The following is a 14569-nucleotide window of genomic DNA, read 5'->3' as shown; positions in this document are numbered from 1 at the left end:
GTGTAAAAGTCGATAAAAAAAAGCCCCGAGTTCATGGGGTGTCGATTGTGGCTCCTGCGGTTCATCAGAGACATCTGAGCCCTCATAGGAGCCGTCATCTGACGCATGAGGCGTTAGAGGAGTTTACGGTTCAGCCATCGCATTTGAAGTGATCTTCATTGATATAATGAAAGCTGAAGGGATAAAGTGATTTATAGGAGAATTTAGCTCCGGCTTGACATGAGTGATGCTTTCGGGGATTTCCACAATCATTCTGGGAACTCCACAGTAATAGGTAAAAGCTAAAGAGACAACCAACAGCATTCTCACGATGGTGCCATTCTCCACAGTGTTAGTTACCCATGTTCATAGACAAAGAGCCATCAAAGTTGGTCCCAGCTCTTCCCAATCGGAGAATTGAGAAGGACCTAAAAACTTCGGAACTCCAGCCGAGACTAATGGCTTTAGGTTGGATCTCCTTGCGATCTCAATTATAACCCTGACACTACTACATAAGAGCTGAGTGTCTGCGCTAGAGATGCTCAGTACTATTGTATCTTATCTAGGTTATTGATGAAGGGCCTAGTATAATAGGAATTATCAAGACAGCATTCTCAATAAACTTGGCAATGAACCTCGCAGCTGCGACAGCTTCAATCTTCGATAGACTCCGGTGCTTATGATGGGTGCTTTCAACCCATGGACCACTCACAGTCCAGCACGTGTGTCATCATGCATAAGTAAGGCGGAGTCATTGAGGCTCAGCATCCAGCATCTGTCAGATGAGGCACACTCAACTTAACTACCTACCCCAGGGATTTCTCTATTCATTCCGTAGCTTTCCATCTCTTCATCTCCATCAACATGGCAGAAATACTCGGCCTGGCCTCTAGCATCATCACAATAGTCGAGGTAGCTGGAAAGCTTGGCACAAACACCATCCGACTAAAGCGATTATGGGACGAAGTTCAAGATGTCCCTGTTAGCATTCAGAGGTGTATCGAACAATTGGAAATCTTAGCCCCGGCTATCGATGAAATGGAGTCCGAATTTGAGAAGACTCGGAACATGATTCAGAATGATGCTGCGACGAAGCGAAGCCTAGAATATTCTCGGAAAGCAGTCCGAACACTCGACACCTTGGTGAGAGACATGGAATTCCAGATCAGCGCGGCCAGAACCAGTAGGAGGTTGGTGGCTCAGCTGAAAGTCAGGATCAAGAAAGACGTGATTGAAGATCACAAGCAGCGTCTCACATTAGCCCTTCAACTGTTGTCTCTCTCCCAACAAACCTATTTGATGTAAGTCATTCGCCGTATTGCTTCATATAAGCCTCGGTTGACATCGGCAGTGCTTTATCACGCGCGCAGCCGGAGATTATAATTTCCGAGATAAGAAACTGGCGGCATTCAGACTCTCAGAAGCAACCTTCGCTAGGCCCTGAAGATGACAACCAGTCTACAGAAGGTGAAGGGCCTGGAGAGAAACATGACGCAGGATCTCCACATCCTAACAAGTCTCCTGTACCACGCGATTTCAGTTTGCGTTCTACCAAAAAGTCACTGCCGCACAGGCGACCTGGCCTATTGGGGAGCTTCACCTTCCAGTCTTATGAAGCAGATGAGAACCCTTCTATACACCATATTCCGGAGAAGGCACGATGTAAGTTCGGCTGTTTACCCCGAATGTACCTTATACTGAAAGATGGCTAATCTTGTATCCAGACTTTCAGGCAAGAATACATATGCCTTGGTTCATACAAAGATTTTGGGACTTTTCAGTGCTTCGGGCATCAACTGGGTGGACTTTCCAATTGAATGCTTGGAACATTCGACCTTGGGATACTAAGATATTCTATGCCATTGCACAGGGGCAAGTTGAATATATTGTCGACGCTCTCAAAAATAAAGAAGCATCAATCTATGACGCTACCCCCCATGGAAATTCATTACTTGGCGTGAGTTGCCTGATCCTTCGACCGCACATATCCTGATTATTTAGCTTGCCCTTCAATCCCAAGAGATCGAATCCATCAAGGCTCTCATTTCCATGGGGATGAGAGTATCTGATGTTGACCCAGCTGTTATATTCTGCCGCATACGGACTTGGTTCTGGACCGAACCTGAAACATCGAGCTCAATGGAGCTCGCTCGTATCTGGTTAGCAGAAATGGGACGTATGGGGCAGCAGCATTGTGAGATGTATATTTCTTTTCTTCCTGCTTTCTGGGTCGTTCCCAATCTCCACACCATTTTATGCGAGCCAGAGTCAGTCCGTCAAGTTACAAATTCATTTATCTGGGGCTATCTCAATCCAACGGTCATGTTGGAACTATTGAAGAGCGGCCTTGCTGTGCCCTCAGACTTCCCTCCGTGCCGTTGCACAATGATTTGGACTGGCATTTGTGACTGCTACGATACAAACTTCTTTTACCAGTACTTCCACGCCTTGTTGAACAAAGACCAGAGCTTCAGCGATTGGCGATGCTTAGCGAGAAAGGTGTTTCTGGGGGTTCCACCTTTGAATATTGTTCATCCCCATGAAGGGGCCTTCTCGAGTCTTACCAGTATTCTTGAGGGACTATGGGGGCGGCAATTTCCACTCCTGCCCTTTGAGAGGTGGATACAAAATGCTACCACTCTATGGCTCGAAGATCTTGCAGAGGCCAAAATCGACCTCGAGGAGTATATGAGCTTGGAAGTCTTATACAGCCGAGAATGCCATATGGATTGTTCGGGAAAGCACACAGAAGTCGAGATTCAGCCCGGGACGCGTTTACCGGAGTTTGGCCCTTCACTGGTAATTCTCTCAGTTGGGCCACGTGCTGATGACTGGTCCTTTTCCTGGGACCCCTGTGTGGAGGAGCTGTCAGGTGAGTTCTGGACAACACTTGACAATGCTCAAGTAAAGGTCCCTGGAGCTTGGGTAGACGAGAGAAATGAAGACTTCGAGTGCCTCATGGGAGACAGGGAATTGTGTAGGTTCAGGAGGTGGGAGAAGTACAACAAGCAAATAAAAATGGGCAATATGGTGATCAAAGGCATTGGGAAAGATAACTATAAACAGAACACGCGCTTGCCAGCGCCAGAGTGGCCAGAGAGGAAAGATCGCGAGAGGTTACAAGTACGAGGAATGACCACGTGCGAAGAGTTTTCGCCGTACAAACCACCGAATTGGTTCTAATTTCAAGTCTGTAAAATATATTTCAAATTGGTGTTCGCAAATTATCAGCGAATAATGGTAGAAATTTAAGCTATACCGAATTCTCAAATGTCAACGCTCACACTGATATGCCCTAAATACATGGACCAAGACTTTGCAACTACCACGATATCTCCTAGCAACAGCTAGAGACTTATGTATACCTCGCTATCATCGTTGTCGATACATATTGGGATGTATTTTCCGAACATGTAGCTTTTTCCCGACCCCTCGACCTTATAGATATAGTGGTAAATTATTCCTACCGCCCGCCCCTAAGAAAACATTGTGTTGATGGAAGACTTTCAGAGACCAATGACCTGTCTGATCCCCCCGTTTTTGACAGGTCTGGTGCCTGACAGCGCTATCACTAGTGAGTCGATAGTCGCGACCGCTTGACTATTCCTGGTGTTCAAAATCAATAGTTTCTCAACACTACACTAAATTTAGTTAAGCCAAGCTTCAACATGCAGATTGCAATTTCCCATCTTACGCCTCTTATCTACTGAGAAATTCGCAAATGGAAACCTCACTGTCTTTCTCTTCAATAATTTTCATTCCCAGTGGCTTTTTGTGTCTCAAAATGATCCCACTTCGAACCATCGCATTGTCATGTTTGGCCCTGGCCCCTGTGGCTGTCTCGGCTGGCGCCTGTAAGCCTAGATCCACAGATCTTACAACGGCCGCCTCCTCCACTCTAGAGACCACGTCGTCATCCGAAGCCTTGCAGTCGACGGTGACCGATCTGACAACCACAATCGCTTCAACGGTCGAAACAACAGTCTCATCCATAATCGAGACGACAACAGAGGCATCTACCATCGAGACAACCTCCGAAGCCGCTACCACTACTTCCAGCGCACCATGCCCAAGCTACACCCAAATCATCCCGCCTCCCAGCGGTAAAGTCTGCGGAAAGGAAGTTTCCAGAGGAACTCTTGACTCCTCACCTTTGTACCTCAAATCTCAATTGTCAACGACTGGTCTCACCGGATGCGCCAAATACTGTGGAGATACCCCGGGCTGTGTTTCTTTCTATGCGGAAGATTATGTACCCGGCCCAGGTGCGCCGACATTCAAGATCTGCTTCATGTTCAAGGGCTATGAGAAGGATATTCCCTTCGGCGAGGGACAGGATGGTAGGCCGACGTACTACGAACAGGGCTGCTTCGCTTGTGTTCGTGATGAGGCGCCTCAGCCGCCTATCCCAAGTTAGGAGACGAGGTTAAAAGCGGTGGAAATACCAGACCTAAAACATAACTATAATGTAATGAAATGAAGATAATAATAATATTTCTCATCTCGAATCAATATTTGAACGTGTGATTCACGATTTTTCCACGTGCGTCACAAGAAAGTTGAGCAGATCGTCAACTTCTTCTGGTGCTTTGAACCAATGTCCCTCTTGTTCTGCTCCCTGATATTCTCTCCACTCAACCGTAAAACCAGCCTGAATAATGATGTCTCGCGCCTTTCTTCCTAGTTCGACATCAACATACGCATCGTCGGTTCCATGACCAAGAAAGACAGTCGTTGATGGGAGCCTTTCTCGAGATTGCGTAAGTGAGACCTTTGACTGAGCCAACATCCCAGCGACAAGCTCAGTTCCTGCATCCATAGGTGACGTTGGTTCATGTGATAGATATTTTCCGATACTGGAAGCAAAGGGAAGCCAAGTGTTTGTAGCGAAGAATGCGCCGAGTGGCCTCTCAATGGAGTCCAGGCAAAGCAACGTCCACATTCCTACTGCTGCACCCTGACTAATTCCACCCAGAACCACCTTTGATGCATCTCCACCAAGTCCCTCAATTTCCTGTTCTAGAATCATCTTGACGTAACTGACCGACTGCTTGATGCCCGGAATTTGAAGGTCTTGTCGAGCAGTAGTATCCGTCAAAGAATGGGCCTCGAACCACGCAGGCATGTTTTCTTGGAAAGCCGTACTCCACAGCTCACGGGAAGAAGGAAACACCCATCGCCAATTAGGTAGTTTCTGCGCGAGGCTGGACTGATCCGATAGTAAAGTCTCTTCGAAGAGCTCTTGGGCAAACTCTTCGCCGTTGCTTCCTCGACCGTGGAGGAGGATTGCTGTATGGGTGTGTGATTCAATTGGCTCAATTATATAGATTGGGCCAAATGCTTCACTTTGGCTTCTAGTCGTGTTGTCTTTGTCACTCATTGTGAGGATGATGTTGAGGGGAAAATGTGATCCTGTAATCACTCAGTGGGGGCAGCCGATGACAAGTTATAACTTCTGAACCTTGAACAACAGACAAGAGAGGATATAACAAATCCGGCTAGAGCGAAAGGCGTTTTCAATTCAGATAAATCGTCTAGACGAATTATTTCTTATATACTTAGCTTATGCAGCTGTAACGTCGTCATTACTTCAACTCCGCAAACCAGTCCACTTTATGATTCAACACTCCCCTTGCTTGGTTAACCTACACCGCGAAGGAAGCAAGAACAGAAACCCCAGTCGTTCCGAAAGAAAATGACTTATATGTGTAAATGGACATCGCAAAAATGAAATATGCTGAGTCTCTGAAGATTAGGCTGACAAGGAACGAGAACAGATATCTTCATGTGCATTGCTACGATTTTAATTTACTGATCAGGAACACTCAAAAGCTTGCCCCTGAGACATGACTCGGATAAGCGTCGTCCCACGGCATTTCACTGGGCTGGCCACAGCGGAACCATGGTTGTTTGGCATTTGCCGATCTCGAATTGCTTTGGTGTATGTCGTGCAGCATCGCGGGGAGAAAGTAGCCGCAGCCGTACCGAAGCCTCAAATCAAGATCAATCGGACGGAAATGCCAAATCGGATATCTTGGCATTCAATCTCGCAGAGCTCCCCGCAGTGGCGGCTCTCGTTTCCGGGCGACTTTTGGCGGGGGTATTTATCCGTCAATGAGGGGATTTTGCTTTTCCGTCTCTTGGCCCAATGCCATTCAGAGAGGTGGAGATCCGGATATCCGATTTCTTCACTATAATATATAACTTCTATTCAATAATCCAACATGAACGACTCCTCTGAGTATGCAAACATTGTTGAAACCATGACTATCAGACACGACTCCAATGCCGTTGAGGCTCACAAGCCTGCTGTGCAGCCCTCACAGGCGAAACTGTTCACCTTGGATGAGATGATCAAGCGTCGCGCTGTAGAGCTGGGGGATACGATCTTGATGGGTGCGCCGGAGACGGGTGTTGATGACTTCAAGGAGCATAGTGCTGTGGATATTGATAGATATGCTGATGCGGCTGTTGCAAGACTTCAAAGCCTGGGTCTTGAGCCCGTGGTAAGTTCAGCTCATGAGATTATGGGGACGAAGCTAACTGAATAGGATCCCACGCTTGAGAAAGCACCAGTTGTTGGCATGCTGGGACAATCAGGAATTCATGTCGTTATTCAGATCATTGCCCTCAACAGATTGGGATACTCTTCATTTCTCATCTCAACACGTCTTGCAAGCCCAGCCATTACCCAGCTTCTCACTCTAGCGGACTGCAGTGTGATTCTCACAACACCACCATTCCACCCTGTTCTAAAGGAAGTTCAACAAAACCGCCAGCTCGAGATTCTTCCTCTTCTGCAAAGCGCAGACATCTTTCATCACAATGCACCAAGATTCGTCAGAGACTACAGCCCCGAAGCTGAATCCCGCAAAGTCGCTGTTATTATCCACTCCTCCGGCTCAACAGGTCTGCCTAAGCCGATCTATCTTACCAACTCAAGCTGCATCGGCGCTTTTGCAGTCCACATGAACATGCGAGCGTTTCTCACATCACCATTCTTTCACAGCCATGGTTTTTACGAGGTGTTCCGATCAATCTATTCTGGCAAACCAATCTACTTCACAAACTACGGGTTGCCTTTGACAAGGGAGACTGTCATGGCGCAGCTCAAGGCTACAAAGCCTGAGATCTTCCACTGTGTTCCTTACGTTATCAAATTGCTTGCTGAGAGTGACGAGGGTATTCAGATGCTAGCTGATATGAAACTTGTTCTGTATGCGGGAAGTGGATGTCCTGATGATCTGGGTGATCGATTAGTTGAGCGTGGCGTTAACCTCTGCGGAAACTATGGAGCGTGAGTATTTCTCTTTCTGTACAGGAACTAGCTAACATAATGCAGCACCGAAACTGGTAGACTTGCAACTTCTGCTCGTCCTGAAGGCGACAAGGCATGGAATTACATCCGTGTCCTCCCTCCAGCAGAACCCTACACCATCTTCGACGAAGTCGCTCCCGGCCTTTTCGAATGTGTCGCTTTAGATGGTCTCCCATCAAAGAGCACTACCAACTCAGACAACCCACCAGGATCTTTCCGCACACGAGATCTCTTCACACAACATCCTACAAGGCCTAACCTTTGGAAATTCGCCTGTCGTCTCGATGATCGCTTCACTCTGATCAATGGCGAAAAGGTCCTCCCCATTCCTATTGAAGGTCGTATTCGACAAGAGGAAATCGTCAAAGAAGCGATTGTCTTTGGCGATGGGAGGACATATCCTGGTATTCTGATCGTCAAGGCTGATCGTGTGGCTAACATGCCTGATGATGAGTTCCTCGATGCCATTTGGCCATCCGTCGAAGACGCCAACTCCCGGGCAGAGTCATTCTCACGAATTCCTAAAGAACTGGTCGTCATCGTGCCAGCTGATTCATCTTACCCACGAACAGATAAGGGTACTTTCATCAGAGTCCCTACATATCGCCAATTCGAGAAGGAGATTGAGGCTGCTTACAACAAATACGAAGGCCAAGGCGATGAAGCCGGTTCGCTAACACTTGAAGGTTCAGAGCTAGAAGATTACCTCCTTCAACAACTCAAGAGCAAGTGCGGTGTAGATCTCGAATCCTCTGAAGCAGACTTCTTCGCCTCTGGTGTTGATAGTCTTCAATGCATTCAGATGTGGAGTCTCATCAAGCGAGAGATCGACCTTGGTGGTAGACAATCTGAACTGGGACAGAACGTCCTTTACGAGACGGGTAACGTCAAGTTACTTGCCCGCCAACTCGAGAGGTTGAGAAGTGGTGCAAACGATGAGACACAGGACCAACTGAAGATCATGGAGGGTTTAATCGAAAAGTACTCTTCTTTCGAGCGCCACGTCCCTGGATCTGCGCCTCAGCCTGAGAAGGAACTTGTGGTAAGTTCCACACCCACATTTAGCAAGATTGAAGCTGACGAATTAGTTACTCACGGGTGTAACCGGCGCTCTTGGCGCCCATGCCCTCGCCCAACTCACAGCTCGACCCAACGTTGGAGCAGTATGGGCCTTAGTCCGAGCAGCCAGCGACACCGCCGCCACCGAAAGACTTTATAGCTCCCTCCAAGCCCGTGGTCTATCCCTCGACGAAGAGCAACGAAGCAAAGTCCTCGCTCTGCCCTGCGATCTCAGCCGTCCGGACCTCGGCCTCAGCGAATCTCACATCTCCGAGCTTCGCTCCAAACTCACAACCATAATCCACAGCGCCTGGGCAGTCAACTTCAACATCTCCGTGCAATCCTTCGAAGACCAACACATCAAAGCCGTACACAATCTCATCCAGCTAAGCCTCTCCGTGCAAACACCAAAGCCCGCACGATTCTTCTTCTGCTCTTCAGTTTCGTCAGCGGGAGGATCACCGCGCCCTGGAAAGGTTCTTGAATCGCAGGTTCCTTCGCCTGCACATGCTCAGCACACTGGTTATGCGAGGTCGAAGTATGTTGCTGAGCATATTACTGGTAATGCTTGTAAGAATGCTGGTGCGGTGGCGAGGGTTTTGAGATTGGGACAGTTGGTTGGTGATACAAAGGTTGGGGAGTGGAATACTACTGAGGGAATTCCTTTGATGATTCAGACAGCGGTTACGCTTGGTGCTCTGCCAGCTTTGAACGAGGTAAGTTACTTACATGCTAAGCTGAAGTATAGTTACTGACATTGATAGGAAATGACCTGGTTGCCCGTTGATCTCGCTGCTTCAACGATTCTCGACCTTGCCAAACTCGGCGCACAATCACCCTCAGACCGCTCTTCCGACCCCGATCTCGTCTATCACATCCTTAACCCCGTGCGCTTCCACTGGGCGAACGACATGCTTCCCTCCATGACAAAGGCCGGCTTCAAGTTCGAGACCCTCCCTACAGATCAATGGATGGACCGTCTTCGCAACTCGGAGCGCGACCCCGCTAAGAACCCTCCTATCAAGCTACTAGATTGGTTCGAGGGTAAGTATGGCAATAAGGCTGCTTCGTCAGCGGAGAAGGGGCCCCTGGATTATCTTACGGATAAGTCGAGGGAGGATAGCGAGACGTTGAGAAATGTGCCGGATGTCACGAATGTTGAGTATGTTAAGATGATGCTTGGAAGGTTGCAGGCACGCTGGGCAGAGAAGGTTTGAGTTCAGCGTTGAAATTCATTTGACCGTTAAATGCTATGCAGGTTCATGCTTCTAAAAGGCTACTTCTAAGTTCTAAAATGCAAATGCGTGAGTGATTCGATATGTCGCTGTCAAGTGTATGCATCCTCCTCTATGAGCCGTTGTCTCTGAAACGCTGTGCTCCTTAATCTTCGTGATTTTCCTCATCCTCCGTCTGAACCTGCTGCTCCGACAGCCTCGGATTTCTTAATGCCAAGGCAAAGATTATCATGGGTATACAAACGCAAATTCCGGCGATACAAAGAAGTCTCTGTACGGAACTGTAGCTGCTGATAATCGCGTCTCGAATGGCCGTTCCGACTGGGTAATCTGGCATCACGGCAAAAGGCGAGTTGTAAATTCTCTTGGCAAGGGTTTCGTCGGGTTGGAAATCTAGGTTATGCTTCAGAGCTTTGTAAAGAGTTTGAGTCCAGATAGCGCCTGAAAGACATGTACCTAGGGCGCTTCCGACATTGTAGAATGAGAGGTAGAGACCTGTGAGAATGGCCACGTGCTCTCGAGTTGCCGAGGCTTGGATAGATGCTTGAGTCGGATAAGCGAAGAACCCGCCCGCCACTCCGAGAAGAATCTGCGCCGCGATGATTCCGTCTTGGGAAGATGTCGAAGCTCCGCCAGGGTATAAGATTAAAACGCCAAATGCGACCATGAAGAGCAGTGTGCCTCCAACAATGATAAACTTGAGTCGACGGATCTTAAAAATGACAAGACCAGCTAGAACTCCAGTGATGACTCCAAAGAATGAGAAGAATGAAATGATACGGGTTGCGTTCTCGATAGAAAAGTCAAAGGCGACAATGAGGATCGTGTAAAGGTAGTTTCCTTGCGTGCACCATGCTAGGTTAAGAAGACTTCGAACTGCCAGGGCCGACCAGACGCCTCTATCGCGAAGCAGATGGAATGGGATGAGAGGATGACGAGCACCGCGTTGTTCCCAAGTGATGAAAGCGATCATGAAACAGAAGCCTAGGACCAGAGGGAGGATGATGTACCAACTGCGCCAGTGGCTAGCGGTACCGCCAGCGACGGTTAAAGGGGCTAGAATGAGCGAGAAGGCGAGGACAAGAAGGACAAGGCCGACAATATCGAGTTGGTGAAAGAGATCTGCCCTGCCCTTCTTGGTCTTGAGAGAAACCAAGACAATCTCGTCGCTCTCCTTTCCGCTTTCAGACTCCCAGGTTTTCCTCTCAAGAAAGTAGAGGCATGATAGGAGAGGCAGTGAGGCAATGGGGTAGATGATAGCCCACATTCCAAGGCCCCATCTCCAAGTCGTCGTGCTCAATACCGCAGAAGTGATGTTTCCGCTGATCCAGGTGTTGATGAGGAATGGGATTGCTGGGAGATAGCTGAAAAAGACACGCGCTCGCATAGATGAGAAGTCTGCGATGAGAACTTCCAAAAGCAGGACTATGCATGTATATCCCGTTTGGTAAATTACCGATCCGGTGCAGAAGATCTCGACTGATGGCGCAGTTGACTCGATGGCGATTCCGAGGGTATAAAGAACTGTTGAAATGGCAATGACCTCGAACCTGCCGAAGACATCTGCCACTTTGGCCGCTGTAGGTTGAACCGCCACCGCGATAACATTGCGCAAGACATTGATCGTGGAAAGATACGAATGCAGATCAAAACTCGACGTTGCATAAGACTGATACGCCAAACGAACCTGACTCTCTAAACCATACGCATACCCGACGAGGAAAATACCCGTAAAGAGCCAAATCCGATGTGCGCGGGTGAGGTTTTTGGAGACAACAGCCATGCGCGCCACGCCCGCTGAAAGTCTCTTAGGATTAGCAGGCCTCGCGGCATTTTGTGATAAGTCACTTGAGCTTGGTTGTTCAGGAGCGCCGAGAAGCGGCGCTGTTTCTGAGGACATTTTCTGGTGGTGATGAGGAGGGGAGAGTGAAGAATTTTGAAACAAGCTGAGGTTCAGGCAGCAAAGCAAGGGGGAGAGAGAAGAGAGTCATCTGATTTGATTACGAGTGCATGGGGTGTGACTTGACCTTGTGACAACGCATGACAAAGCCATCTGATAAGATTTCATGTCCAATAGCGGCGGATCTAACCGTTGTCTAAGTGGGGACTTGACGCCATTATCACGAAATTGATGCCTGAGGCCTAGGATCATCAAAAGAGCATATCGCCAAAGGGGGGTTGTAAAATATAAATATTAATATTGCATACGACTCTGTCTCAATTATTCACAGGTATCACCAGACTGTGGACTGTTGCGTTGTTGTTGATCTGCTGTGTCCTCTGTCAGGTCTTGCCAATGTCACCCAAACTGGCCTCGGGTTGGATCGTAGCTTATCAGATCATGCAAGACGAAACTCAATCCAGGGACCGAAGTAACGGTATCTGTACCAATGCAGAGCTTACTCGGGGACAGTGACGGTTAATAAAGCCCTATGTACGCAGTTTTGTTTCTTTCACGATTGAATGGTTTGGATTTGACCAGAAGCATATAGGGTATGCAAAACTTGTGACAATCACATTTGCTTAATCCATGTACCTAATAATGATCCATCGCACCTCAAAGATACTGAATCGCTAATTATGTCTTCCTGTGACCGCCGTCAACCTCGGAGAACCTCAATAAGTACCAATAAGCGGCACCTTTTCCATGGCCCGACGGATCCGCCCGTTGAAAAAATATAGGGGAACAGCGAAAGAGCCTAGAGCGAAAAGAATACCCCCAAACAGGATATAAGTATCTCTAATACCCATCGTGCTGATCCACGAATTGAAAGAATGACTGTACCCAAAGGAAATGGCATTTCTTCCTCCACAAGTGAGCACAATTGCAGGACCTGACATGTGCGGCAGCAACTCTCCGAGCCAAACTCCAGTCACAGCCGAGATAGCGCAGAAGCCAAAGTAGAACAGGGCGAAAGCAGCATGCATGCCTACCCAGCTATACCTCGACGGGTCCGCAGCCACGACACCGTAGATGATCATACCCAGAAAGCAGAAAATAGACGGAAGAATGAAGTTGGGAAGAACATGCTCAGGCTCTCGAACGCCGCCGTTTCTCTTGGTCAAGTAGCGACTGATAGGCTCTGCTAGCTCACCATATCCCAGACCAAAGAGTGCCCCGATAGCTGCTCCGATTTGGACCGTTCCAACTGTTTCTGGAGAGAAGTTCCAAGGCGGCATCTCAAGGCGCTGGGCATAGGTCAAGCTCAGCACCACGAGACCTCCAAATACCATACTGTTGAACAGCAGGACCCAAAGAGTGCCTGGCACAAGGATACAAAGAAAGATGTCTTTGTACGCGCCAAAGAACCGGGCAACAGGCGATGGTTGCACTGTGAAAAGCGCAAACTGACGCTTATACGAGAGCTCAGTGGGATTTTCGGACTGAGCATTGTCAATGTCGAAGCCAGCGTCGCGAGCAGCTTGAGGCGAAGCAAAGGTTCGGTGAGTACCATACGCATCTGTCGCGTGGATTCTTCCACTAAGCTCGGCAGCGCGACGGTTGAAGAGAGTCTCGGGGACGCAGAAGATGATGAGGATCATGGCAAATACTGCAAAGGCTAACCAGAACCAATAGTTGAGTCTCCAATCGCCGCCCGCGTTCTCGACGATAAAAGGGATGGGGATCAGTAGTATAGATGATCCGATGGCGGTCAACGCCCAGTATGCGATAAGTCGTGCGCTTCGCTTATAGAGGAATGACATGTCGAGAACAATGATTGGCAGCTACCTGTTGTCAGCATCCGAAATAGTATTTACGGGTCGACAGAGGAAGCAAGTCATACCAGACAGTCCGAGATACCTGCAGTGAGCCCCTGCAAACAACGAGCTCCAAGGTGAGACTCAAAAGACTGCGACTTGGCAGCCCAGATGATAGATGCCACAAGGATGGTATTACTAAGAATGAAGGCGAAACGACGACCAAGTGCCATAGATAAGGGAACGAAGAAGAAGTTTCCCAAGCCCATGCAGAGGGAAGGATAGCTAGCTAGGTCTGCAATACGGTCGGGATGGAATGTCTAGAGTCCATTTTGTCAGTGATTACCAAGAGCTTGTAGCCTTTAGACTTACGCCACGCGTTTCCTTCATATATTCGGCAATGAGGTTTCCAAAGAAGAGCGGTGTAGACTGGATAATACCGAAACCAGCGATGCCATACATGCAGACGGCCAGGAGAACGAGACGCTGTCTCCAGATCCCAAAGTTGAGAGGATCGTTTGGGTCGCATGATGGAACTGGCAGGTTTCGCACATTTCCATGATCGTCGTATAGAAGGACGCCGGTACTGTTGCTTACAGCATCCTCAACGTTCATGACCTTGCCGTGATTATCGTCTTTTTCCATATTGCGCGTTGGAGGAAGACGCAGGAACCAACTTTGATGGAAATGAGACAGACGAAAAGTCTGCGAAAGCTGAGTTATGCCCGGTTTGAGATGATAGAAGAAAATTGAGCATAACAACAGAGGATGCAATGTAATTTAAACCCCAAGACTCGCTAGACAACTCGCAAGGGGTCTCACGATAGTCTGGGGCCCCGTGAAACTCTAATTAGCACTCCGTGTTTTACCCCGCGGTCTGGCTCAGCAGATCTGCACTCTGTTGACCGCGAGACAGCGTTCGGGCCGAACTGGAATGTATGGCGGCGGCAGATCCCGATGTTCGGCCCGAAAATCGTCAACAATCAATCCTCTTCGATTTATTCGGGCTTGCGAGCTACGATATCGAGATGAATTGATATGAGCCTTGGCCTCAGTAACCGAGGAATTCCAATTCGGGATTGTCTCATGTCAGCTTCAATATTGGAGAGACCGACATGAAGAGCGTCTATCACGGGTGGCTCATGGTGACATAGGCAAGTAATCTGTATGAAACGGATTCAGTAAATACCACACCGAAGGCATGTGTTCTACGACTGGGACACCGAATAGATGAATCTTTTGTCAAAATATCACTTTCGCAACACTGACACAGCGGATA

At 48.4% G+C, this 14569-nt stretch overlaps 6 protein-coding genes across 6 annotated transcripts; 3 read left to right on the top strand and 3 right to left on the bottom strand.

The window, feature by feature from the left end:
* Nucleotides 1–219: 219 nt before the first annotated feature.
* On the top strand, nt 220–3162 carry FOBCDRAFT_247990 (uncharacterized protein; the record flags this gene model as incomplete). The annotated part of the gene is made up of 5 exons (XM_059610827.1): nt 220–223; nt 953–1280; nt 1331–1641; nt 1704–1936; nt 2248–3162. The coding sequence occupies 5 exons, from the start codon at nt 220–222 to the stop codon at nt 3160–3162; spliced, it is 1791 nt and encodes a 596-aa protein (XP_059466759.1).
* A 587-nt stretch (nt 3163–3749) lies between these two features.
* On the top strand, nt 3750–4396 carry FOBCDRAFT_247989 (uncharacterized protein; the record flags this gene model as incomplete). The annotated part of the gene is made up of 1 exon (XM_054703331.2): nt 3750–4396. Exon 1 carries the CDS (start codon nt 3764–3766, stop codon nt 4394–4396), a length of 633 nt encoding a protein of 210 aa, XP_054559306.1. The 5' UTR covers nt 3750–3763.
* Nucleotides 4397–4507: 111 nt separating this feature from the next.
* Nucleotides 4508–5359, bottom strand: FOBCDRAFT_236857 (Alpha/Beta hydrolase protein; the record flags this gene model as incomplete). Its single annotated transcript, XM_031173488.2, has 1 exon — nt 4508–5359. One exon carries the CDS (start codon nt 5357–5359, stop codon nt 4508–4510), a length of 852 nt encoding a protein of 283 aa, XP_031050273.2.
* Nucleotides 5360–6203: 844 nt separating this feature from the next.
* FOBCDRAFT_288296 (uncharacterized protein) lies at nt 6204–9573 on the top strand (the record flags this gene model as incomplete). The annotated part of the gene is made up of 5 exons (XM_031173486.2): nt 6204–6485; nt 6531–7276; nt 7322–8339; nt 8386–9072; nt 9121–9573. The coding sequence occupies 5 exons, from the start codon at nt 6204–6206 to the stop codon at nt 9571–9573; spliced, it is 3186 nt and encodes a 1061-aa protein (XP_031050271.2).
* FOBCDRAFT_214834 (major facilitator superfamily domain-containing protein) lies at nt 9563–11567 on the bottom strand. Its single transcript, XM_031173487.3, has one exon. It carries the CDS (start codon nt 11489–11491, stop codon nt 9737–9739), a length of 1755 nt encoding a protein of 584 aa, XP_031050272.2. The 5' UTR covers nt 11492–11567; the 3' UTR covers nt 9563–9736.
* Nucleotides 11568–12207: 640 nt separating this feature from the next.
* On the bottom strand, nt 12208–13935 carry FOBCDRAFT_128625 (major facilitator superfamily domain-containing protein; the record flags this gene model as incomplete). The annotated part of the gene is made up of 3 exons (XM_031173485.2): nt 12208–13317; nt 13377–13610; nt 13663–13935. 3 exons carry the CDS (start codon nt 13933–13935, stop codon nt 12208–12210), a joined length of 1617 nt encoding a protein of 538 aa, XP_031050270.2.
* Between the last annotated feature and the right edge of the window lie 634 nt (nt 13936–14569).

This window comes from Fusarium oxysporum, chromosome II (genome assembly GCF_013085055.1).
Source record: "Fusarium oxysporum Fo47 chromosome II, complete sequence".
Taxonomy (NCBI): domain Eukaryota; kingdom Fungi; phylum Ascomycota; class Sordariomycetes; order Hypocreales; family Nectriaceae; genus Fusarium; species Fusarium oxysporum.
Note: the sequence above shows the minus strand (reverse complement) of the source record. Positions and strands in the feature narration are given on the sequence as shown.

Coding starts and splice junctions, on each gene's coding strand:
- FOBCDRAFT_214834 (XM_031173487.3), bottom strand. CDS start 11,491: ATGTCCTCAGAAACAGCGCCGCTTCTCGGCGCTCCTGAACAACCAAGC.